We start from the raw sequence: 26,559 nt of genomic DNA, 5'->3' as shown, positions 1-26,559 counted from the left end.
TAATGTGAGCTATCTAAAAGGGGAAACAGGATCACTCTGTATTAAAAATGTTTCTAATATGTACGTTGAATTTTTAACATAGTGCCCTTTTATAAGTCTGCCATTCTTGTACACTAAGAATTGCACTAGAGGCATTACCAACACGAACCTAAGCTCACACCAATGCCAAAAAACTACCAGTGTGACAGAACAGAAAGGGAGATGCAGCACTTACACTTGCTTTTCTTTTGTTTAAGTAGTCCACACGTCATTTCATTTAAATACAAAGCATTAAGCAATTCCACTCCAAAGAAAAGACTAGAAGCAGTTTCAGCAAGACTAGGAAACCTACATGGAAAATAATATCCTCACCCTTTTATTGTTGATTTACCATTTGGTAACCCAGTTGTTTTGAACTCAGTGTGAATACAATTTACGGTTTGCAGAAAGTCACACGCCTGCATTTTTCACATGTATCAAACACATTTAAAGTTTAAAATGTGTGTGCCTCGACTTGCTCCTCTTAATGTCTCTTTAGGGCAGTCCATTGTCACCGATCCGATAGAGTCCAACTCAGTCTCTCAAGGCAGGCGACAAACAAATTCAAAAGGTGTAGGTTTCCCAAAGACGGTCTTCTCTGTAGTGCATTGTGCTAGTGCATTCAACCAGTGTGTCAGTATTCAACCATGTAAGCTTGGGTTGGTTTTTTTGTTTGTTTTTACTACACATACAGAAATATAATTTTACATGTAGCTTCGCATGCCTTATGGCTGCTTGCCCTACTATAGGACAGTGCAATAAATACAAATATATGCACACTAGAAAAGATTTTAACTGCCATGACCTACATCTTGTTTATGAGTACAAATTTACCTAGTCACCAATATGACAAATTTAGCAGAAAAAGTAGCAATGGCAGTAATAACCTACTACAAAAACAAGGCTAGAAGCAAAGTGTTTAAGCTACAGAAAAATTGCTACTCCTAATATATGATGTAGGGCCCAATTCTGCCGAGTGCAGAGTCACGATCAGTAGATTGCATCAGAACATGCTTTTCCCCCATTTAACAATGAATACTTGTACAATTTATTTGGTTTTGATAACTGTTTATAAATAGCACACTATAATGACTATTAAACTATACAGCAACATGACATTTATAGCCTAATCCTGAATACAAAGTTCAAAGAACATGACTACAAAGGCCAGAGAGCAAATGTCATCAACTAAAAGCATTTCCACTTCAGAATTTCGTTTTATTGAATATTCTCTTACACAAACATTTCTTGATCACGAAACCAAAGGAACAGGATTTCCTATTCCCTCTCTGTTCCAGTAGTAATTTATCCACACACCACCCTTATAAATTAGTGATGGATTTTAACGGGTAGCCCCTCAGGGCTATATATTTAATATATTTTATATATATGCACATTTACTTTGAATTCTATGTAAAAGTTGAAAAAATGCTTGAAAGAAAAACTCAGAATATATCACAGCTTTTTCAGCGAAAAAAATACAAGTTAGTTTTATAACCACTATTCAGTTTATCAAACTTTTTTTTTTCTGAAGTATTTACCTTTAATTATATACACATTACAGGAAATAAAACTTTTTCCACAAACATTCTCTAAGGTGACAGTTATCGATAGAATGATAGCAGGAAGAATATTAAACAAATGGGGGAGGTGATCAATTTCTGCCTTTAAAAAGTAAAAAGTCACCATATAATTAAGTACAAAAACCTGCATCGAATGACAACTGCTGGTGTAGTAACTTGATCAGGTATGGAGACCAAGAGTATAGGTAAAGCCCTATGGTAATAATATTTCTGTAGCATTTCCACTTGGTATGTATATACTAAATGTTGGCAAAGTTTCTGTAGCATTAGCTTATACAAACATAGGAGTCCTCAGTCTGCTGCATAAAATGGAACAGGTGTGTTTTAATTCTCCTGAAATGCACCTGAAATTCAGAGTGTCACTTACGAACTGCATAAGGAAACTTTTACTTCAGAAAAATATCTGTTTGGCGTCTCCGGGACTCTGTTCCATCGGACAATAGGGGCATTTTAATCTGGGGACAAAGAGAACGTGTTAGAATCACGGTAATGCAGAAAGCAGCCCAGTAGCCGTGCACTTTCTGGAGACTGCACTGTTGAAACAACTAAGAACTAAACTTCTTCCTCCATCACAATGGTATCGAGTTTGCGGTGACAGTCCTTCTTCTCTCCCCACAGCATGAAGTGAATGTACTCTAAGGCTCCGCTAGAAGTTACCATATCACACTTTTTCTTCTAATTATGGATTTTCCTCACCTTTTACCCACTCACCTCTGAATCATTAAATACCAAGAAATTACTCTTCGTGGTTAATCTTTTATTTAAACTTTGAGGTTAGTTTGTTGTATTTTAGTCATTCTAAACAGGCCGGTAGCTTTCAGTTTGACTTGATTAACATCCAGTCAGTTTTACTTCCTGGTTCCCAAAATACTGGGATTTTACAACCCGCTTAGATTCAGATTACTCCTGCAGGCTGTGGCTAAATAGGTCAGCCTGGCCTTCCTGCTGACGTCTCCACTGATACAATTCCATCTGCTCTCTACATTTTTTTTCTAGGATTGATGTATTTTTCTCCATCTCTAAGTTTGGGCTTTTCACCCCCGAGAGTTAATTTTATCAGAGCTGTTCTGTCACTGAAGCTGATGAATGAAAGCATCAGAAATAAATGATCGGGGACCAGAGTAATGTAGCAGAGATTTTACTGGCTTAAAATGGCTGAAGTCACCTATGAAAGCATACCTTTATGCTTCTATTTTTTTCCACTCAATGTTTTTAGTCATAGCGTCACTTATTTTCACAATGGATTTCACAAGACAACTTACAACTCTAAATTAAGCTGTCAGCCTTCACAGAAGCTGCATACGTTCAATCCAAATTACCACTGGTTCTTCCTGAAGGAAATCCATATAGTTCTCCCTCTCAGATCTCCTCCCTTCCAAAAGCCCATAGGCATCCCACTGATATCTAAGGAGTGATAGTTAACTATCCACTCAATTACTAAGCTGTATTTCCCCCCCAGATGCTTACTTTCCCCACTCCCTTCATTTTTTAAAGAGATGTTTCAACCATTACCAACCTTGCTCCCAGTGAAAAACTGTGTGTGCAAAAGTCTCTGTTTGAATGTGGAACAACACAAGGGTGTTTGCAGCTTGGAAAATTACTGTTTGCTACTTTCCTTCACGTCATCTCACTTTCTACAACATCAGAGGGTTTATTATGCTATTCTCCAGCATATTAACCCAGCTATCTGGCTTCAAAGTCATAGCCCAAGATTTACAAGCTTCCCACAATTACGTAATTGTGGACTCAGCTTTCCCCAAATGCCATGCTCTAATCTTAAGATTTGTCCCTGTCTATACTTTGCTTGGAATATAAAAATGGTACTTACTTGCTGCCATTAAACATTTTATTCAAAGCATCTCTTGATATAATATGACCACAGACTAATTTCATAGGTGGGTTGTTATCTGTTGTTTGCTGACGGAGAATGGGACAGGCAAATATTGAATGATACCAGCACTTTTTACCAAGGTCCACTTCAATCTGTGAAAGAAATAAAGACAACAATTTATCTTGGGAAACTACATTTCCAGGCAGTTATCCCTTTAGGTCATGGCCCTTCCTTAACAGATTTCATAATTGAGCTGTGAAGGCAGCAAAATCCATTGTGTTGATGCCTGACAATTTCCCAGCCAAAAAATATTTAATTGTGATCTAAAAATGGTAATTTATGTTGCTTCTCCCCACCCCCAAGAAAACAAAGTATTCTGCCAAGAGACAAGTGCATTTTTTAGTGCAGATCTGCACTCTGGCAGGAAAATTGAGCTGATGACCCAAGACATTCTGTACTTTCTAGCCAGTGATTTCCAAAGTGGTTCAGATGACAGATCTCATTTAAGGTGGAAGGCAAGAAAAAAAAGAAACAGCACACCACAACACGCCGTTGGACTGATGATGGTAATGTTCTGCAGCTTCTTCAAAGACTCCCCCAGCACCTACCAGTCCCATCAATATTAAAGTGTACCAGAAATTTATTTTCAGTACCAACGCAGAAAACACTGGTCCTGATGGCAGGAGTTTTTCTGTACCAAATGATTTCAGAAAATGATGTCTCAAATAGAAAAGAACGTGTCCATGATTTCAGGAAAGGATCAACAACTGCAAAAATCTCAGCTTCTGTAGCTGAAGCTCCAGGCTCTGACCAATATTCTGTTCAGACAGACTTAGGCTCCGACAAGATTTGACAATATAACCTCTTCATGCTACTTACTCTCTACCTTTCCATGATGAAAATAAGATTTCCAATCCGCATGCTACCTTAGCAGTACACACTGGAGACCATTAAGTTTAGAACATGCAAGGAGGCATATTAAAACCTATTAACCGATCTGCATCTGACAGCAGTCTTTTCCCAAATACTTTCTAGTTAAACATTCCTGTCTGGACAGCATGGCATGGAACTGTTACACTTGGAGGTTCCACTCTGTGTTACAGAAAATAGCTGGGAAGAAAAATAAAAAAATACCACATGCACTGAAGCTATATACTATATATTAATCTCTTCTATCTACAATCGATGAGGCTAATTCAGTTCATGCCCAATTTGCACTAAATAGGTTTTCTTTGCAAAACAGGAGCAGGTCACTGGAGAGCTGCACACACCTTGCAACAGCTACAAAACAGGGTTTCTTAACAACTGAACTTCATTTTAACTCATACAAAAGAGCCGTGCTGGAAGCATAATGCTTTGGATCCCAATTCAATTCCCACATCCCCAGACATAGCCCTACATTTTTCACCTCATATCTACACAATAAAGTGTCAATGCGAAGCAGCCCACGGAGAGCTCAAGCCTAGCCAGAGGAAATTAATGTCTCTTTGTGAGATGTATTTCCTTCCCAGAGTGGGTAGTCTGGTATAAAACTCAAGGGTCCACAAATGTGTTTGTGAAACTAGAGTGTGGTGTGTGTGCATGTATGCATTTTCACCAGTGAATTTCAATCTTTACCAGCCGCAGAGGAGGAAGGGGACTCAGCTGTATGCTTGTGTTTTATGCAAGTCCTGTACGTGGGTGTTGCTGAAGACAGTGCCTAGTCTGTGGCAGCCTGCATAGCTGGTCATACCAGTGGCCTTTGTGTGTGTGTGGGTGTGTGATTCATGCTCAGCTTTGCCATGGGTTGAACCTACAAACAGGAAACAGCCACGTCCACAAGGCTACAGAGATCCCCCCCAGGTCTCTGTTCAGGAGGAAACGTCAGGCCCTGGAGCTGCTGGAGGTGGCAGTCAAATATAACATCCTGTAACATCCAGCACAAAAAACAGTATTTCCCCATCAGAATGTGCCCTGGAATAGCTCAGCGTTAACTCACCGGTAGTTCGTCCTTCTGGTTCCAAACACCTGTGCACTGCCTTTGCTCGATAACTGCTTTGATATTAATTAGAGCTGGTAATGCTACACACCCTGCTGAAAAACTGCAGAGAAAGGAAATATTAAGATAATGTACCTCTTAGGAAAGAACCATTTTTTGTATTTCTATTTTAAAGAGCTTTTAGATACAAGAGTGCTGTACGTGTCTTTCAGTTCATGTCCAGACTTCTAAGTACCCTTCAAGAGCAAGAGTTCTGGGGCAGACTATCAGTTAGCCTGCCTCTTGGGTTAGGACCCCAAAGGCACTACGCTTTGTACTGAAAACAGTTAATACCTGCTCTGAATCTTGTAATTTAAGTGATTTTCCATGCTACCTATTTTGATTTGAGGTGTACAGGAGGAAAACATCATACGAACTCATATAGGTACTGGCTATCTATCACAATTATGGAGGACTGCATGAAGTCTAACAAGTAACCCACAGGTGCACACACAACTGATAATCCTCTAATAATACGTAATTACCATGTAAGGAAACATGCATTTCCACCTTCATCTTGAATCAAGAAAACAGAAGTAGAAAATCATAGGAAGGTGAGCGAAGGAAGGAAAGCACAACCCGCCATGACTAACAAGAAGGGCAATAAACAACTGAACCAAGCCAGTGCCCTAACAACACTTCTGCCTGCCCTGAGAGCTACCCGTTTCCAGAAATTACCACATGATTTTGAAGTATTTCCCTCTATTACAACACAAAGCATGACCATGATTTTCCACATCTCAACCCACATTTTGATGGACAATAATTTAAGTCCAGTGACAGGCCTACAGGCCTGGAAATCAGCAGCAACAGAAACAGGATTTGACCTCGGTAGCAGCCTGCTCTGTTTTTGGCAAGTTATTTTACTATTTGTGCAAGTTTTATTGTCTACAGAAGTCATGACCTTCCTCTCAACTCTGCCCCTCCAGATACTTGTTTTTATGTTTCTCCAACAACACTCTGGCTAGTTCACCTGGGAGGGACGTGCCTGAAGCCTGCCAGTCAATTGGCTGTTCTAAAAATCTGTGGAAATAAAAGCACTACTGCTTTTATGGCTCTATATGAAAACATCTCTTGAAGAGCCCTACCGGGGTACGCCAACTTAAGGAAATAGTAAATTCAAATGACAATTTGATGTCCTGCTGTCCTTCGAGACCCTGAACCACGGCCTCCTCAGTACAACAAGAGTTTCCCCACTGACTCCGCACAGTAATTCAGACCGTGAGGCCTTTAGAGAAAGGCCTACTGGAGAAACCTATCAGATTTTTTTCCTTTTTAAATAATAATAATAAAAAAGTGACCACTACTGTTGTTCCAGAAAGCAGCACATTTTATAACAGGGATCTCACTTTAAGCTAGTTTATTTTTTAGAGGATTTGCAGCACACAAAGGTCACCACAGCTTAGAACGGTCTTGTTTATGACAAGAGTGTTGATACCACCTATACAGTAAATAAGCTTCAGCACAATCGATTTCATACTAGGCCCAAAGCAAGCATCCAACAAATCCAAACATCAATAAGAAGGATTTTTCCACTCCACTGAAAATCTCTTGGACATTCGCACTGAAAGTTGCGGCATTAGTGTCAACGCATGCACAATGAAAATGAAATGGTGGCTACTAATTGCACTGAAACAGGAAACAGATGAAAAGTAAAAAGCAAGTTTTAGGTATCTAATAATACTTGTATCTATAAAACCCTGAAATGGGTATAATTTATTCAAGAAATTGGTTGTATTTTATGACAGTGGTGCAAAACGGGAGAAGCAGAAGGTTTGACAATTTTAAGAGAGCTCTAAACTAAGCACAGAAGTCTAATAATATTCACATTATAATAATATTCACATTCAAACAGTATATTTATATAAAGAAGTTATAACGAAGTTTCTGATAAGTACTAAATCTTTCCCCGAAAGATACATAAGATTTATTTTCCATTTTATGTTTGAAATGGAAATTAAGACATCAGGCAATTGGCATCCAAAAGAAAAATAGCAGCTTATCTGCATTATCTTCAGAAAAGCTAGATCAGATTTTTTTTTCTTAACATTTCTAACAGCCTCCAACAGATTTGCATTTTGTCAGATTAGCTACTGGGCTTCAAAGTGCTTCTTCCTTCTTTGCAAATAAGGTCCGGTAAATAATTTGGAAATTTTAGCTGCTAGTATCACAACATAACACTTGAACACTCTTGTACGGAGAAGACAGGTAAAGTAATGTGTGGATTAAAAAGAGAGATGATCAAGTGCTGACAGAATCATGGCTGAAATTTTAGTTCTTTGCAGTTACACAGCAGGAACAGTTTTCACATGCTTGTGGAAATAAATGGCTGATTGCCACCCTCATCCTTCACACTGATGTCTAAACTACAGAAGCCAAATTCCACCTATGAACGTTTCCTTTTGAGCTGAAAAGGTGCTTCCTCATGAGCTGGGAAAGCACAGCAAACTGAAACGTGAATTTTAATCTTCACAAGTCTTTTTAGAGACAATTGTTATCATACTTTTTACTTAACACAAGCTAGATCAGGCTACTTGTCAAAAAGCTGTTTATTTTGTCCTCAACGAGAAACAGAAGCCAAAACACCGTATACCTGGTCTTAAAAGCAAGCGAAAAGCAGCATACCTAACACTGAGAGGTGATTCAACTGAGAGACCCAGAAGAGCACAGGCATCTCTTGTGAAGATGTCACAGATGTCCGCCCACTGATTTGCATCTAATAGATGAACGTACGGAGAGTTCTCTATACCTTGCCTCAGATACACCAGGCTGCCCATCAAAACCTGAATATCTGCGAGGGACCAGGAATAGTTAGTTATTTCATACTATAAATAAAAGCTAGCGTCTACAGTTTTAGCTTTTACAAGGAAAACAGGCAGAATTGGCACATACATCAAACCAGTAATCAAAAACATATTCTCACCTCTACAAAAAACAATTACAGCCATCACAGAACAGATGTCTACAAGAACTCCAGTCTACTACAAAAAGATGGAGGGTCTCTTCTCCCCTACAAGCACCTGCATGCTGCCTATTAATTTGTTTTAAAAGGGTTCACTTTAATGCTCTATAGGCTTTCAGCAGCTTTTAGATACAGCCTTTTTTAAATTAACAATACTCATCACAAAAGAGAGGAAGAACTGTGGCTCTGCATCCAGGAAGAGGCTGAAGTGGGTATTATTGACTAATTCCAAACTAGCATTTTTGAAGTTTTCTGACACATACAGCATACTAAAAATAAGGATTTATGCTGGATTCAATATGCACTGTTTTGTTTCAAAAGTTTGGTATCTCTTTATATTACCCCACGCAGCAGAAAATAGCAGATGACTACTCCAAGAATGTTGCTGCGCATTTTTAACACTTTACCCTGACACCAGGACTATTCCAGATCTCTAATCTAAGCAGCTACTGTAACTATACTAATAACTAATCCAAGTAGCTACTTAAGATGTCAAAAACCCTGAATTCAAGAAAGTTTGCAGGCATTAAAATATAACTTTGCACCCTCTTTAAAAAAAGGGGATTTAAATCAGGTCATAAGGATTCAAGTAATGCATATTAAAGGTATAAATAAGAAGCCTCTAATAAAAGGAAAATAATGGACTAAAACACATTTGGAAAATGATTTGTATTTTCCTACCACGTGCCACATCCAAGGGCTTTATTCCCCTCAGTGTGATCAAAACCCTACTCACCTTTCTGATGATTTAGGGCAAACGGCTGGAAATTTTTTGCATACTGAAGTGCTTCTCTTTGATTTGCTGTTCCACCCATCAATAAACTAATGAAGTACAATCTGTGTAGCTTAAACTCCAGCGAACTATTCTGTGCCATGAGCATTTCTCTGTTGGATACCGCCCACCTGGAAGAAACGAGGAGGTACAAAGGGACATGACACGGGAGTAATTAAACGTCAGCCTACACGATATGAAATTATTACAATTATCAAACATCTATTTCAAGAAGAATATGACTGTTCCCTGAGCTTCTGTTAGCCTACGTGGAGCCCAGAAAACAGCCAGACCTTTTACAATTAAGGAGCTTTTACAAGTAAGGAGCTCTGCAGCACGCACAGCACAGGGAGGGTGGCAGTACTTTTGGACTGCTGTATAGCTCGCCTCTGTCTACGAACACACAGCAGCAGGATTCAGCACTCAGTGGCTGGAAGGCAACGCTGATGTGGTCACAACATAAGGGAGAAATATTTGAAATTAATTCCTGTATTTGGATGAATACCACTCTGTCACCAAATCTTAACAATTACACGTAGCCTGCTGCTGCTGCATGTTAAACAGGTTTGACCAAGCCTTTCAACAACATATTTTCCAACTTCCTCATTCCCCAAACATTTTCCACTCGGCCACTGCGTTTACATGCATGCATATGTTGCCCTGGAGAGGGGAAGTACGTCCATGGAAGCATCAAAGAAAAAAAGATTCAGACCACCTTATACTGAGAGTGGGGGGGGGGGGGGGGGGGGGGGAAGCAAAATTCATTTCAATACCATACGTCGCTCTGCTAAACTTTGTTTTCTGTGTTATTTTCAACTTGGACAATAAAAATACTTCTCACTTTCTGGGTCTCCTTCACCATGACAACTCCAACGTTTGGCTCCCTTATAGCATGGGCTGATTTTTAAACAGGCACCAAGTAAAACAAACCGGATTTTTTAATGCATTTTTAAAAAGTGATATTATTTAGGTTTTATCCATTTTTTTAAATTCAGTTTAGTCAGGCCTAAATCAATCCAATCTTTTCCTCTTAAGAACTTCAAGTTTGTGTTCTTCAGTCACATCTGTTTCTCATTAGTGTTAATTAGTTATACTATTTGCACTGTGGGAGCCCTATCAAGCAAAGCAGAGCTTTTCGCTTTTTAGCGAGGAGTGAAGTAGTCTGTCCCTTAAATAGAAGGAGTATATGAGGCTTCTGTTCCTTTTAATCGTTACTAAAATAAGAAAACTAAGCATTCTTACAGTACTGGTAAAGCTTTCAAGGAAAGCTAGCCTGAAGATGCACCATTAACAAGCCAAGTCTACCTTCAGTTTGCTTTGAAAACGTCAGGAGTCTGACTTTACTGGGCAGGCTTTCCAATGGCAGCAGTAATCTTCAGTGAGAGAGAGTGAAAAACGTGGCTTCTGAACCAAGAGCAAACCCTCCTGCCCCTAATTTCAAGGCGTTTCAGATGAGCAGCCTCAGAAGACTGCCAACACTAATCTCTACCAGGCATCTTCTCACTAACCACGTGGGTTTTGTGTGTTTTTGTTATTATTGTTGTTTGTTGGGGGGGGACAGCGGGGTAGGTGTTTGTTTTGGTTTTCTTTTTGGTTTTGCTTTTTGCTTATTTGTTTTAAATGGTCAGCGTCCGTGGTTTAAACTTGGTTTACTGGCAATAAAGCTCACTCCCAACTACAAAAACTAGAGCCTGAAGTCGACAGCCATAAGCCAATAAGCAGCTGAAAGACAAGAAGATGATATCAACAAACAATAAAACTAATATATCAATATGAGGTTGAAGTTCCACAGTCCCATTAATGAGATATTAATCTGCATTGCATCCAAAGGGAGGCATCAAGGAGCCTCCATCCTCTCCCTGCCAATATTCACAACCGCATGCCCACGTGGCACGGTGCTTCATCTTGCTGACATAGAGTCTGTCTTTCCAAATTAGCTTTTAGGCAGGCTTTCCTTTTTTGTTGTTGTTGTTCTGAGTGGCAGCACAGATTTTTATCAGAAGGGAGCAGCCACAGAAGCAAGGCCTGAGGTGTTTGGACTAGGGTGTTCTGTTCCTATTCAAAGGGTTTGTAACAAACAAAAAGCAATAAGTGATGTTTAAAACATTCAACGCACATAGTCCCTATCACAGCCCAAAATCATCAGTAATCACAACATCTGTCTTCCTAACTCCTCTCAGAATGATGCTTTCACAGCGCCTTTAACTCTGTGACTCAAATCCATCTGAATTTTTTAAAGGATACGTACGGTACACTACACAAACCACAGATACACAGACCTCTCCTCCAGCTCCCACATGGGATTTAATTAAAACAAATTCCACAAAGCCTAATAAAGATTAAATTAACTTTAAACCAAGTCCCAAAGGTCCCAACAAATAGCAGGACCTTCCTGCTTTACAGACATACGAGAAGATGATACCTCTTCCCTGGGAGATTATGGCCAAATGCTTTGAACCTGCACGCCATTCCCGCCACAACTTCACACAGAGACCCACCTGGGCTCAGAAAAACCCAAATCCATCCAAAAAGAATCTACGGATTTCCCTCCCCCATCACCAAACTCCAATGAGAAAGGTCACTGGAAATAAAGGGGATCCTACGGAGGCACAGAAATTACACAGCTGTGTGTGTGCAGGCCCAGATTGAGCATCTACAAAATTAAGTCGAAAACCACAAGAAAAAGACAAACGTTATGGCCAGTTGTACTACGTTTAATTCTAAGGTATGGTATTAGTAAGTGTTGGAATTTGTGCTAGTAGGAAAATCTGAAGGAAAAGAAAACCAAACAAAACTACAAATAGGGGGGTGTTGTTTTAAATTTGGTATTTCTTTCCATCACCAAAGCATTGAAAGTCTTTAAAAAAAAAAAGTTATTAATCTGCCAGCTCCCCTTAGATAGTAGTGACCAGGAGCAACGAGTTTTTGCTCAATTTCCAATACTGAGTTTAACCTAGCAGCAACTGCAGAGCACCAGCAGAGCCAGAGAGACCAGTTACTGTTTTCATCCCAACCTTCCACAACTTAACATGGGTACCCTGATACACTCCCCCTTCTCGGTTCATGATATTGTAATTAATAATCCTTGTGTACCTGGTATAGAATCACAGCAGGGTTTGGGTTATATCTGTTTCAACAACACTGTCAGTAGCCTAGCCCCGTAACGGGTCAGTTTGGGACTGCTTTTATGCACCCCTGAAGCTGTATTTATGACAATTTTAGCCATTTGTTAAGCTTTCCACCCAAAGCACAGTGCCATCCTTCCAAGCTCCTCTCGCACAGGGCCTCTTTCTCCTGGAGCTGACCATGCAGTTTCTATCACTCCTCCTGAACACCCATGTCTGCTGTCAAATAATATGGGAAACGTCATATATTTAATACTCATATTAGAAGTACACAACTATACGGTGCTGTGAAATAGTTCACCAGTACCAGAATTTCTGAGGAATAACTGTGCATTCACCACATTTTGATTGTCCTCCCTAACCAGCATGTTTTTTTACATAAGCATCCATGCTCAGCACTAGGCAAACCCAGGGGCAGACAGCTTTTGCTCTGAAAAGCGGCATTATAAACAGAAATGAGGCTGGGGGGGGGGGGAACCCACATGCAAGCTGTGCTAACAATACACCCTATTGTCTATCCACTCAACTGCCTGGGGAATAAGGCTTCCTTTGAAGAAGGACCATGCCTTCTCCTTTGTTCGAGAAATATTTAACACGTTGCAGGAGCTACGAGATATGACGAAGTTGCCTTGAGTTAGCCACAGGGCCTAGCTAATCTGAGATAAAATGAGTTTGGTGACTTGAAGCGGGTGGCCGTAAGAGCAGTGTGCTGTCCCTCAGCGAGCGTCCCTTACAACAGCTGCATTGCTACTGGAACTACAGGAACTGTGGTATTTCATGTGCTGACATCAGATTCTGGTTCAGCTGTAACATCTTTGGCATTTCAGTGTTGCTTCCCTTCGGTTAGCCAATTCAAAGGCAACAAACCACCTGAGCTTTTCATCTGTGTGACTATATTCAACTACTACTTGGGCCAAACTTTGCATGACCCAGAGGCATAATCCAGAATGTAGTTCAGGAACACCAAGGTTTGAATATCAGAGTGCCCCCGCACTTAGTTGAGATGCCAGTGACCTCTGAACTGGCATACACCTGCATTGGTTCACACCAAAAGGAGAAAAAATGTTTGTTACTATGAAAATGTATTGAATCAAATAATGCAAAAAAGGTACTTTAAGTGTATGAATTGTGCTCTGGAATGAAACAAACTCTGAATCTGCTTTATTTCACTGTTTCTATTTTTAGAACAGTATCTTGTTAGTAACCTTCTATTTTTTCTTACTTTTGAGACCAACTTAGGCTTACCAAAGGTCTTGCAACCACAAACTAAAAATAGGTTGAGGGCTGGTTTGGCATTTTCTTGTTTTTAAAATAAAAGTTGTTCTGAAATGGTATAGCACAGTTATGTATCCACTACTGGAAATCATAAAGCAGTAGCCCATGAGATACTTCATCACCTCTTCACTGTCGCTGTTAGCATCAGCTTAGATGTCTAATAGTTGTAAAGCCTATTCAGGTCATGAAAATATCCTAGTCTAGGGTTGATTAATAACACCTCAGATGCTCTCCCCCATACTTTGGTTCTGTCTGAGCATTCAGAATTACCCACTGACTCTTGCACTAATGGAATCATTTTGCTCAGAAGGAACACCGCTAACAGATCTCACTCTCAGTCCAGCCCCCAGATCACAGAGATACTTCCTGCTGTCAGAAACAAAGAAGATCCTTTCTGAGAAAATTATTGAGATATTTCTCACACTGCCTATCAAGGACATACCCGCGACCCAGTGTTAGTGAGCAGCATCAACAGCCTGCAAAGTACACACCTATCCTTCCACTCCCTCTTCCCAACCCAGGATCCCTTATCTGCTCTAAAAAGGGAACTAGCTTGAAGAACAGCGAGCTTGTTGATCCTGATTCTGCTCACCCCCAGGGCTTGGTGAAGCCAAAAGGCTTGGGGATACCCAACAGCTTTATTAAGTCCTGGTATCCTTCATAAGGGGACTTTTGCACATAAGATTCACCAGAGTTTCACTGTAACTAAGGTGCAGTACCATCATGGCAGGCAGCGTTTTCTCTAGGTGATGTTTCTTCCCCAAATCCTAAATTAACATCACAAATGATTCAAGTTAATCCTTAACCTAAGGAAGAGACCCTTCATTAAGCACTGTGTCCCATGGGAAGGGACACAGAGGGGACAACAGGAGAAGAAAGAGGTTCACTCACCAATTAGATCTCAGAGAAAAACGGGGATGCATCCAAACAAAGATAGTATTTAAAGTGAAAAACTAAGAATTTATTAAAGAATTAAAAAATGGAGAAAAAGCTGAGCAGACTCACTCTAAAGCAGGTCTCAGAACTCTAACTTTTAACGCTTCCAATATTCGGTTTAACTCCACAAATGGTTCTTTCTGACTTTGATCTATTGACAGACCGGATTCCTGAAAAACAAAGCCACGCTTTAGGTAAAGAATAAAAAAAAAAATACGTAATTCAACTGCTGTTTTTCTGACAATTTCAATATTTACCTGGAACATTAACATCCAGATAAGGATGCTGTCATAAAGAGTAACGTTTTACGTTTGATAACATTCAACATCCGTACTTATCGTTACCTGACAAAGCTCCTCGGCTACATCCAACATCCCCTGTCGGAAGAAGTGCTCCACCATCACCTCGTTGAGGATTCGCTGGCTGTCAGCCTGCCAGCACCCGTCTATCCCCACGCTGCTGATGTCAGAGTCGAAATTCTGAAACGTACAAATTAACATTTAACAGGTCGGAACAAATAACCGCACGTAATTTTTCTTTAATTATGCACGACACCTATGTCTCCGCTCGGGTGCTTTCTGCCTGTTGCTCAGTTTGCCCTTAATTACCTCCTGGTCGACGTGAAACGTATCCGTCAGCTGCTTCATTATCTCCTGCGTACAGAAGGAATCCTTCGCCTTGCTCATTTCAAGTCTGAATATTACCCAGCATATGGAATTACACCGACAAATTACAAGTTAACTAGCAAATTAGAAATCTTGTTAACTAATAAAGGGGCTACCAGACCACGATGCGTTTCTGGAGGAGGTATCTGCAGAAAAGGCTTCTGCCATACGTGAAAACTGAAAAGCATAGGGAACAGAAAACAAAATCGCCTACGCTAAACATCAAAATAGCGTTATCAATGCATCACTGTCACCACAGCGCACCAAATTGGAAGTAAAAGCTTTAACTCACGGATTTTTGACGTAGCTGGGGGGGGCAGGCAATGCTGAAAAAGGAAAATGCCACTTCTCCCCACCCTCCGAATGACAATGAAATTCAATCCTCTGAAGACCTCGAGACACCAGCAACAGGATGAGCTTTGAAGATCTGAGAGATCTCTTACGGGTCCAACCCTGACGATCCCACTGCTGGGTATTTTTAGGCCAGTGGCCCGCGGACATATTCCAAGAATAAGTAAAAAATATTGTCACAGCGATTTCTTAGCAACACTCGGCACTGCTTGGCACTGCGCCTCCTGGCAGCATGAGAGCAGCGCTTACTCTAACCCAGGATATAAAACCGGGTTTTAACCGCTAACATGTCTAATGCTCAGGGCAAACAAGTTAATTTGAAGAAAAACCTTCACCCGTGGCCCAAAACAAACCTTCTGCAGAAGGAGCGGAGTCTAGCAGGCAGCGCATCACTCACTGAATGGTTGAAATTGGTGAAATTAACAGTGATTTAGCTGTGGCTCTGTGACAGTACGGGTTCAGCACAGCACGGGGACATCCACCCAGCACAAACGCTCGCCTCAAATCGACCCAGAGGTTGCACGAGCTACCTGCCAACCAGATACTACGGGTTTGCTCTCAGCCAGTGTAATGCTGGTTAGCTAAAATCCTCCTGGGTGTAAGGTCTGCCAGCACACAGCTGGACGATCAGCTCCAGAACGGACCGGAGCAGGCAGTGCGGGTTGACGTTAGACCAGCACTGTGCGCCCCGGGGCTGCAGTGCCTCTGACCTGCAGCAGGAGCCCAACGAGTCAGACGCTGTTTTGGGAAAACACGCACCAGGCAACAGACGCGTGCAGGGCAACGCCGCCAGAAGCATTCAGGAGCCTCCTGTTAACCCATTTCAGGAGTCTGATCAAGTCTGAAGGAGAGTCTTCGATTAATAAGAGTAGGGAACAGCATCCTTGCAGCTCTCGTGAACACCAGGTTTACCTCACCTGAAGCAACGAAGAGTTCCTCTAAGGTACACGCACAGAAATGCATCGAGGGAAGCAGAGAGGGGTCAGCAGCATGCTGATCCCCACATTTAGGGCGAACGCACCCACTACAGCACCCAAAGGGCTCAAGGGTCTGTGCCGGAGCTCCCCCCGACCTAACCCAGCCACCAAGCTCTCAGCCCAAGGGCTCCCCTGTGAATGCACACAGGGCTGTGCCTCGCTGCTTTTCCTTTAGCAGGTACCACCTACCTAAGCACGCTTCAGAAGCCAGCCTCGGGGGCTGAAACCGCTTTGATGCTGTTCTGCATCGTCAGAGAAAGGGGCAGCCTCCTCATCCCCACGCCCGCAGCTTCAAAGCCCTTCAAGTCCCTTCACAAACCTCCAGGAAAACCCTAACCCCTGGCTAGGGAATTCTCTTCCATCTTTTGGAGACGGCGGGGCAAGACAAGCATTTAGATCATTGCCACTGATCCAAGTCTCAGATGTAAGGTTTCCAACCGGGGGTCTCAACCTGTAAGCTCCCCGTCATGCTGCTCGTCTTTAAGCTGCGTGCTGGAAAACATCAGTGTCTCGGAGATTAAATACGTGTTCTTCTCTGTGCCCATCCTCTGAAGCCTTTGAGGTTCAGCACCACTGCTGATTCTGGTATCGCTCTCCAAACACCCCTAGCAGGTAGCATAAATCCACAGAGAAGGCGTTAAAGAAATCACAGAGGCAGTATCAAGAACATTTAACCCCTTTCCGTTACCTAGGTTTCTGGGGTGGGAAAAAAAAGTCATTAGTAACGCAAATTATCAATGAAGTTATTCTTCATCCAGTTTCAACTCCTAGCACTCGTATAACCCCATGAGCAGCTCTGTTCTTCTGGGCAGTTACCAGCTGTTTGAGCTGAACCAGTGCCTTAAACATCTTCTTATCCTCCTGGTTACCTGGGGACAGAGGTGCCAGAACCACCTACAAATCATTCAGATGCAAGCTTCTAACTTAAACCACGCTGTTTCTAAAGCAAGCAGGCACCACATACAGCGGTCGCTTCTGGTTGCAGTCCCGAAGCTACTGCAGAGCTGTATATCCCTGAGGTTTGTGTGTTCTCGACTGTTTCAAAGTAATTTTGAAGAAAACACAGTGTCCTGAAGCAACAAACCTAGAAGCTTTGAGAAACTTCTCAAAACCCCATTGAAAATTGTGTGGTTTTGTTTTTTAATACCATAAAAGATGTTAATAACGACTCACAGCGACCTACCTGCTATGGCTTCAAGTCACATCACACAATCTGGGGACCTCATGATTTTTTTTTTTTCCCCTTCCCCCTCACCTGTTCTCTGATAACTCACGCTTGGCCAGGTCCTCGCTTCGGTAACTTTTATTTAAAGTCATGACTTCTGGGGTCTTTGTTATACGTGGGACCCTACAGCTCTGCCTCCAGTGGGTCCCGAGCAGTTTCGAGAAGCGACTGCGCGTGTTACAGTGAGTGACAGTCACCCGGCACAAACCGCTGCTGCCCTCTTGCTTACTCATTTCATAATCGTCACGCAAGCCGTGCGTGCTCGTGACTACGCATCTCCGAGATTTGTTTCGTTTTGTTGTGAGCTAACAGTAAGCTCACTGCTAGCACGGGGAGTTTAACCAGACCGCAGAAGTTGAAACGAATTCCTTAAGTTACAAACTCCAGAAAGTTTATTTCACACTTCTCAGGTTTTAAGCTTAGAAGCGTGTCAGTGCTTATTCCAGGGAAACAACTTCTTTTTCTAAGAGCCTAACTAGGAAGCCTAGTGCTGAAGCGGAGAGCATTATGTGCTACATATAGCACTTACATAAAGCACATTACTGATACCTGTTGGAATACGGGCACTCGAGACACACACGATGGAACATTTCGGCCAACACACAACCTTCCAGATGAACAACACGACACGAAGGATTAACGACAGTCGTATTCCTCGGTTTCCCAGCTGAGATTACTTCGTGCGTTCCTCCCTCCTGAATTCTGACTCACGTTACAAACACCACGCACTTGTTTGTGTTCTTTGTTCGGTTTGCTGGTTCACAAGATAGTGCTCAACTTGCGAAGTCTCTGTGTTTATCTAGCCCTATTCCTCACGACAACATAATTATGTTCAGTAAAGGTTTTTTCTTTGTATACCTTATTTATTTATTTATTTATTTTAACACTGAGCCAAACCTTGCTTTCCCAAAAAATCTGGATTAAAATGTAGGCCTTTTAAAGACAAGCTTAAAATTCGGGGGGGGGGAGGGGGGGAAATGTAAGGAGCTAACCAGTTATCCGACCTGCTGTCCTGAATGAAGGCATTTAACCACCGCTCAGATTGCTGCTAGAGGGGAAAACATTTACTTGCTCCACCAAACGTGCTTGGGGATGAACTCATATCATCCCAGACATGTGATTTACAGGGAGACCGATGGGTGAGCTATCTGATAACAACCTGCTGAACAACAACGGCATGAGGAATTCGGGAAGTGGAGCAGACGCTGGTACAACACAGAGCAAACTGCACGCAAACATTTCTTTTCGAAGAAGAAAAAGCTCCTTGGAAGAAAAGGGAACCTTCAAAGATCGGGAGCACAAAAACCGCCTTGAAAAACAGCCCAGCTTATTAGCTAAACTTTTGAGGAACTGCTAATTTAAAAGCAATCCACAAAGCCTTGGCATTTCAGGCTTCAACTTCGCCAGTAATATTTCAGGCCAACCTCAAAGTTCATTTTTTAAATGACCGAGGAGCTTCTGTTCTCAGGGCGAGCTCTGCGGACAGACCTAGGTCTGATCCAAGTTCCTCTGTAACAACTACACCGATTAAATACCGACCGAAGTAAAATTTACAGACAGGTCTACCTCTTCCTCAACACTGGAAAAAAAGGGAATTTAACCCCAAAATCGCCACAAGCAGGAAATACAGCAAGTTCTTTCAGAGTCCAAGCTCGTTAAGGAGGAAGCGTGGTGATCCTACGTGTACCCGCTGTCACCTGGATGTGTCACACGAAATTGGCACCAGGATTAGCACGCCGCCCAACCTCGAAGCGGGCAATAAAACCCTGAGTTATGTTTACCTGTGCCTGAGCACACATAGCTAAAACGACCGTAATTGTTGTTCCAGAGATGTTAATCCGGCCATAAAATAAATGAGAAAAATGCCGGATGGGGATTTAAACACCAGAAGCAGAACTCGCATCTCGTGAATCAAAGCCAGGGCTGCTGCTTTAAATTCTAACAAGCGTTTTTATTCAGGGAGCAGTAATATTTTGTCCGGAATGTGTCAAGAATCAATTCACCACATAAATTACACTTAATTACTTCTATTGGTTTAAGTATATTATTGGGAAGCAACGTGGGGAGGACAATTTCCATAGGTTATGGGACTCAGGTGCCAGCAAAGAGCTCACTGCTAGGTTTCAAGCCTGTTTTCCAGCAGCAGGTAGAAAACACATTAAACGCATACGGAAGATTATTTTCCTTCAAATGTCACAGTCCAGGGAAGTGTTAAATTCCACCTGGATTTAAACATTATACATATTTGACAAACAGACTGAGATTTCCAGGTATGTTTTCAAGTATTTTTTTTTTCAAGATATACAAGTTAGTGAAAAGTAGTAAAAATCAAACGACTTGCATGTTGAACAGCTCACATTTAAGGAGATAATCCTAACCGAGGCTCTGAACTTCATAAAAACGCGTTCTTCGTCAGCAGCAGGACTCACAGAGTTCCTGCTTCTAGCCTTTTGTTGTAAAGGTTACAGACACTAGGCAAGATTGAGAATCCAGAGGAACGAGCACGCTGAATCCAGCGAGCTGAGCTTATTTTTGAGCACGTGACTGAAGCAGCCCTTGTGACACCGTACAGGCACACAGCAGATCACTGGTGTGTCCCTTCCTGCTGTTTTACAAAGCCAAGTATGTGAAATTTAACAAACGCTTTCATTTACAGCTACCCTTTTTAAAATAAGAACAGCAGATAAAACTCAGAAGGCTAGGCCAGCAACAACACCACAAAAACCGTGCACTGGACAATGCACTTGACAACGGAAACAGCAACTTGGAGACTAGACTCAAGTTTACACTTTATTAAGCTGGCATGCATTGTCTTCTTTGCATCTAAGAAACATTGCCACCGGTCGCCACGGAATAAGAACCCTTTCTGTAAGGCCTAGGGATGCTCCTCCTCACCAGATTATTTCAATGAAAAAGGTACAGCCAAACCTGGAAGCTCCTCCACACAAAGTCCACTTGCCAAGGCAGAATCGGGAAGTTTCAGCCTCAGGACGAGATTACATAGATTTATTTCAGGCCTCAAGCCAGTAATAAGGATGGGCTTTTACTCTAGTTAATTGGTTTAGGTACAGCAGCAAGGATTAGAGACAGATGCGTCCTAAAGCTTTGGATAACCGCGATGCTTGGGTTAAAGCTCTCAGTACGAAGTTTCAGCCCTCCATCATGACGGTCAACCACAGATAGAAGCAAAAAAAAAGAAAAGTTTCACAGGCATCCTGCCCAATAACGCAGCATTACGTACTACTTTGTCAGCTTGTTGTGCTACTGTGAAATCATACTTTAAGAGATTACCATTTAAACTTGACAGCCATGAGATAACCAAAAGAATCTATTTTCTGCCACGATACAAGTGTCTTTGTTCAGCTGAAGAGACCCATTTCCTAGCGTCTTCCTCGTAAGATTACGAACTGCACCCCGCACCAAACGTTAATACCCTAACAACATAAGCATGTTCTGATATGAAGGTATTATATAAAAAAGTCCAAAAAAGCAAGTAAAGGAACCTTTGCCTACAGAACTACTTTGTAAGAGTGAACAGACAGAAGGAGAAAAGCATGACCTGAAAGTCCATATGTAGCATCAGTTAGTACTAAAATTCTTTTCTGAGCTGTTTCAAAGAATTGTTAATATCCACCTACAAAAATAATTCAGATCCCAGTTATTCTTGAACCTGGAATTCACCTAAGAATGTCTCACGCAGGAAGCTTCAAAGATAAGCTGCACAACATTAACTACTTGCTACAGCGTAGCTGCAGATACTATGAGAAGTTGAAGGTACCCTACTCCCATTAAAAACAATCTAAATCTTGTGAAATTAAGCCCTAAGAACTGACAACACGCCTGGATTACGTGCAAAACGCCTGCTTGAAAAATTCTATCAGCTTTTGGGCTGCCTTCTAGGACAGAACGTCACTTAAGTCATTTGCTACTGCCGATTAATTAGAAACGCAGCGTGTGTTTATAAATAAGATTTCTTACTGAGACTGATCTTGAAGCACTTTGCTACACAAATATAACACACGATTACTAAGTGTAGTGGTACCTACGCGGTGCGTTCTCTCGGAAATTACAGATTTGAGCTGTACTCCAAAAAGGAGGCCTCTGTACACGAGTTCTGAAGCAAGTGCTGTACCTCGCCTGGTCTAACCTCTGCCCCCAACCCTATACTTCGGTAATTAACAGGAAGGCTTAATTAAGATTAATTGTAGCACAAGTATAAATTTTGAAAAGGAGCACACATTGTAGAATACACGCAATAATACAGCGAAACCACAACATACACACCTTGTCAATGGCTTTTCCAACTCGGGATACGCTGCTGTGAATGTCTTTGTGGTCGGAGGCCAGTTTCTGAACTGTGTCCTTTATCCTCTTACAGCACTGCGTCATGACCAGTGAAATCGTCCCTGACAAGTCTCCATCTTGATCTAAACAAGAAGAGAGGAAGATCACCAGCTTCGTTCTAAACAAACGGTAACTTCAAATCGCCCAGTACGCAGCACTAGACGGAGACAAGGAATGGTACTAAAAGAAAGAAAGGCAATTTAGTAAGACGCACAGGACACGGCTCACCCCATTAGGAAGCCAGTCCGGTACACAGTAACAGCGAACAAATGCAACGCTTTAAAAAATTAATGTAAATACCTCAGGCATCCTGCTTGGGTTCAGCAGAGTAATACACAGAACTCAAAGAAACACAAAAACCCCACAGAATGTAATGGGATACAGCCCCTACCCTGCTCCAGGGTGGGTTTTCTTCTAGGCAGCTCCCTGAGGACGGGAGCTGCCTGGAAGAATGAAACTTCTGCTTCCTGACTGGAGGGAACAGCCCCTCGGAGTTTAGCCAGTCGGTCTCTAATTCTCCTTGGCAGATGAGAAATAGCCCCTCGAGGACCTGGCCACAGACATCAAAGAGTTACAAGAAGAAAGAGAGGATGGTCAGTAAGATTCCTCCTCTGGAAAATAGGATATTTTTAAGCTCTTGTCCAACCAGCAAGCGCAATGCTGGAGGACCCCAGTGTGGGCAACGTAACAGATATGAAGCGTTCCCAAGCCCTTCCCTCTCTCTTCTCACCTAACAACTCGCACCTTCGTGCCACAAGTCAGGTACCATTCAGGAGCTTCAGTCAGAAAAACATATGTACTTCCTTCTGTGCTTTACTTCAGACCTCTCTCTGTTTTTAATTTCGTCACACAAGGACAATCTATTTCCCGGTCTTACCTCCCGAGGTCTCTCCTCCCTCAAAGTCCATTCTGCACGAAGGATTTTTCCTTTAGGGCCACAGACTGAGCGGCCTTCGGCTGGACTGGAAGGCTAATTTAAGTAGGAGACCAGCCCAGAAATAAATTTCCGAACATTCCAGACCCAAAGCCTTCACGGGAAAAATAAAAACCCGAAGCACCTCTTTAAAAGAAAGCTTTGAAAAGCAACCAACCACTTTTGCATCGAGTTTTGTTGCCTTCTCATTTTGCATTTTAGCAGGCTTTAGGGGCGGTTTCACCGCTGGGATTTCACGTTTAGGCAAAATTCGCCGTGTCCAACTGCTGCTGCAGGCCTGGCAAGCCCAGAACAACAGGAGGAAACTGCAACTACTACAACGTGCTCCTCACGGCCTGCCTTGGAGAGGGCAAAGGAAATCCAGCCTCACAAAGAAAAAGGCTGCAATCGGAGGGGGAGGGAAGAATTTAGCAGCCGCTCGCTGCTCTGCCTCCTCTTCTGCACCCCAACTTCCAACTCGGCCGTTGGTGACAAGAGCAAAAAGAAGCTGAAGTTGTCACCCACCAAAACTGGTTCATCTCAGGAAAGCAAACAGCTCCGGTTCACCCGCACGAGCCCTGGTTGAGCAGCCGTAATAGTGCTTTTGCACCAGATATGGCTTTAAAGGAGAGGGGAAAAAGAAACAAGCCCTAACTTCTCCCCCCCTGCAGTCCCACGAAGCTAGGGGTCGTCTCCCAGGCAGAGGGAGAAGAGAGCTCTGCGTTTCTCCCCGTGAACGGATAAGGAACAACAGGACTGAAGAAGCCCCTTCAGCCACCAATTTGACTTCTCGCATCCTAAATTAACAGTGAAATTTCGCTGAACCGTTACTTGAAGCTGGCCTCCTAAAGTCGTTTCAGGAATAGGCGTTATTTCCGTTCCTGTTTACGTGTTACGCTGGGCACTTCGAGTCACAGAAAGGATTTGGGGTTTCCTTCTCACGGCTTTTGCCCCCAAGACGCAAACGATCAGTCAGGTTACACAACAAACGCAATGGAAACGCTCACTGCCCTGATCTGCACGGCCCAACGGGCAGAAAATAAAACGCGTTCTCTTAATAGTCACTTTTTCCTGGAAAAAAAACCCCATTGAGCTAGAGCCCAAACACGCTGGTATTGTTACCCCAGGCGAATGGATTACCGTCCCCCACCACATATTGGGGGAAAAAACAGCTACAGCGGAACAACGAAGAAGGAAAAGCCCGCGCATTTGCACAAGGTTTCCCCCCCCCCCCCCATCTCTTCCAGCTTTAATTAAACTCGGGCTCGCTGGGAAGAAATCAGCAGCAGCAAGCCCGCAGGCAGCCCCTCGCTGCCCCGCGAAAAAAACGCGGGCACGACATCAGAGAAACCCCTCGGCAGCCGGGCGCAGACACTGAGCAGACTCCCTCGCTCCCAGCCTCCGAGAAGAACAAGCAACGCTGCCGCGGCTACCGCAGGAGACGGAATACGCGAGGGGCAGAAAAACAAACACAAACGCTGCCTTCCCGTCCACGCCGGGCTGGTTGCGCTCAGGCTTCCAGGTGAAAACAGCTCAGGGAGTTTCACGAGGCCGTGTGACGGGGAGAAAACCACCACCACCACCACCAGCAGCCAGGGCAGCCTCCAGACTGAAGCAGCTTCCGAGCGCTTCTTTCTCTCCACCCACTTCCTCTCCGTACCCACTGCCTATTTAAGGCGTTTTCGTGCCTCTTTGCTCTCCATCCTCGTCCTACAGCGTGGATTTCTCTTGCAGCAGTGTGGGGTGGTTGGTTTGGGTTTCTCAGTTGTTCTTTTCCTTTTTCCTCTCCCCTCTGAAATGCTTTACACAAGGATATTTCCGAAATTCTGACCCCCGAACTCCACGTTAAGACGTGTGGCTGCTTCCATGCCCACCAATTTTCAGAAATATTCAGGTTAGGGGACGTAAAAGCTGCAAATGCCTGCTCCTATTAGGGATTTATACATAAGATACTAAAGACAAAATAAGAATTTTGTCCCCCATGAAAGCCACTTACGCACAGACACCAAAACTTAAAGAGTTCCCAAAGGCTTGAGCACGCACTAGTAACACATCAGCTTCATCCTGGAGTCCTGACTCACACAGAGCCGGGTCCGGGATGCTCTCTGCGGGGCCAGGATCACCACTTCTTTGGTAAGTGCCGGGGCCTTCACAAGACAATCCCAAAAACTTGAAGCTGAGCCAGGAAGAAAACCGGGGAGCAGCCTGGAGGGAGCGCACTGACCCCTTTCTGTGTTCCTACGAAGCGGGCAGGAGCTCTGGATGCAGAGCAGGCTTCCCGCAGACAGATCTCTGCCAAACCAGCCCCACGGAGCCCCACGAGGATCGATCCGAGCGCGAGGGTCGTGCCGCGGAGCCTTCCAGGCAAGCTCAGCACCTGTTTGTGAAAACATTTTTACCGACCGTCGCTAACGCGCCAGCCCAAACCGTTCTGATAACCACGGAAGGCACCTATCGAGCTACCCTTCAGCACAAAACCAGAAGGACCGGGCGTTATTTCACCCCAAACAGTCGCCTCAGAGCCGGAGTTCCCTATCTGCTCTCCATGCAGGTCGCCGTGCGCACAGGGCAGCTCCACAAGGCTCCTGTTTACGCTCCTGGAACCACGCGCTCCCGTGAGCGAGCCTGGCACCTGCGTTTGCACAAGCCCACAGCAAACAAACACCTCCCCTCCGAGCCAAACACAGGCAGGCTCCGGAAAGCCGCGACGGAGCGCAGCTCGTCCTCGAGTTTGGGCTCGGAGCCTGCCAGTTCCTGCTTTTAATCCGAACTCGCTTCCTCCACGGCTTCGGGGAGATCCCTTCGGCTGCCTCAGCGCTCGGCAGGCAACCCCCAGCTCGGGGATCCGGCAAGCTCTGGCTGCTCCCGTTTACAGCCTGCCTCGCACACCCGCCTTCCCAAGCAGGCGCCCGGGGCTGGCTGCGAAACAGACCCAAAGCTCGGGGGGCTGCCTCCACCTCCAGCCCTCGCCCTCCACACCTCCAAACCCGGCCAGCAAGCCAGTTAGCGAGCAATACAGAGAGAAAGAAGGGAAAAGGAGGGGACGGAGCAGCAAGGCTGGCTTCCCTTCGCCTCACATCCTGCGCTCCGGGGGCTTCTCTGAGGGGGGAGCGGGGCAGGGAGGCTGACGGGAGGGCAAGGGGAGGCTGAGGGGGAGCTGAAAGGAGGCTGAGGGGAGGCCCCGCACCCCAAATTCGCCCCGAGCCGTTTTTAACCCCGTTCTGAGGTATTTTTAACCCGGTTTTGGGGGGGGGGGGGGGGAGTTTTTCACCCCCCACGCCGCGAGGGAAGGGGGCAAGGAGCCGGGGCCGGCGGCGGGGAGGAGGGTGAGGAGGGGGGTGAGGGGGGTTTTAGGGGCCCGCCACGTACTCTCGCTCTGCAGGATCTCCCTGCGCAGCCCCCCCGCGTACTGGATGAGCTCCTCCAGGCTCCGCTCGCACAGCTGCCCGTAGCCCGAGAACTTCTGCAGCACCTTCTCCAGCTCCCGCTCCACCGTCACGCACTGCTCCATGGCGGACGCCTCCAGGGCCGCTGCCGACACCGGGCCCGGGACCGACCCCACCCC

General features: G+C 43.9%; 1 protein-coding gene across 2 annotated transcripts; it reads right to left on the bottom strand.

Moving 5' to 3' along the window:
- Positions 1–1,215: 1,215 nt before the first annotated feature.
- On the bottom strand, positions 1,216–26,559 carry RMND5A (required for meiotic nuclear division 5 homolog A). 2 transcript variants are annotated; one of them, XM_035547420.2, is made up of 9 exons: positions 26,364–26,559; positions 22,022–22,164; positions 14,864–14,998; positions 14,589–14,689; positions 9,148–9,314; positions 8,075–8,240; positions 5,411–5,513; positions 3,430–3,584; positions 1,216–2,056 (listed from the first exon to the last, which is right to left on the bottom strand). In XM_035547420.2, exons 1-9 carry the CDS (start codon positions 26,503–26,505, stop codon positions 1,993–1,995), a joined length of 1,176 nt encoding a protein of 391 aa, XP_035403313.1. In that variant the 5' UTR covers positions 26,506–26,559; the 3' UTR covers positions 1,216–1,992. The 2 variants fall into 2 exon arrangements, with proteins under 2 accessions (XP_035403313.1, XP_050566634.1); XM_050710677.1 differs by lacking the exon at positions 26,364–26,559 and adding an exon at positions 24,477–24,523.

Source organism: Cygnus atratus, chromosome 4 (assembly GCF_013377495.2).
Source record: "Cygnus atratus isolate AKBS03 ecotype Queensland, Australia chromosome 4, CAtr_DNAZoo_HiC_assembly, whole genome shotgun sequence".
Taxonomy (NCBI): Eukaryota; Metazoa; Chordata; class Aves; order Anseriformes; family Anatidae; genus Cygnus; species Cygnus atratus.
Note: the sequence above shows the minus strand (reverse complement) of the source record. Positions and strands in the feature narration are given on the sequence as shown.

Coding starts and splice junctions, on each gene's coding strand:
- RMND5A (XM_035547420.2), bottom strand. CDS start 26,505: ATGGAGCAGTGCGTGACGGTGGAGCGGGAGCTGGAGAAGGTGCTGCAG. Junction 14,999..22,021: donor TTGGAAAAGCCATTGACAAG/GTGTGTATGTTG, acceptor TGTACGTTTCAG/AATTTCGACTCTGACATCAG. Junction 9,315..14,588: donor GTTCTGAGACCTGCTTTAGA/GTGAGTCTGCTC, acceptor CGTTTCTTCCAG/GTGGGCGGTATCCAACAGAG.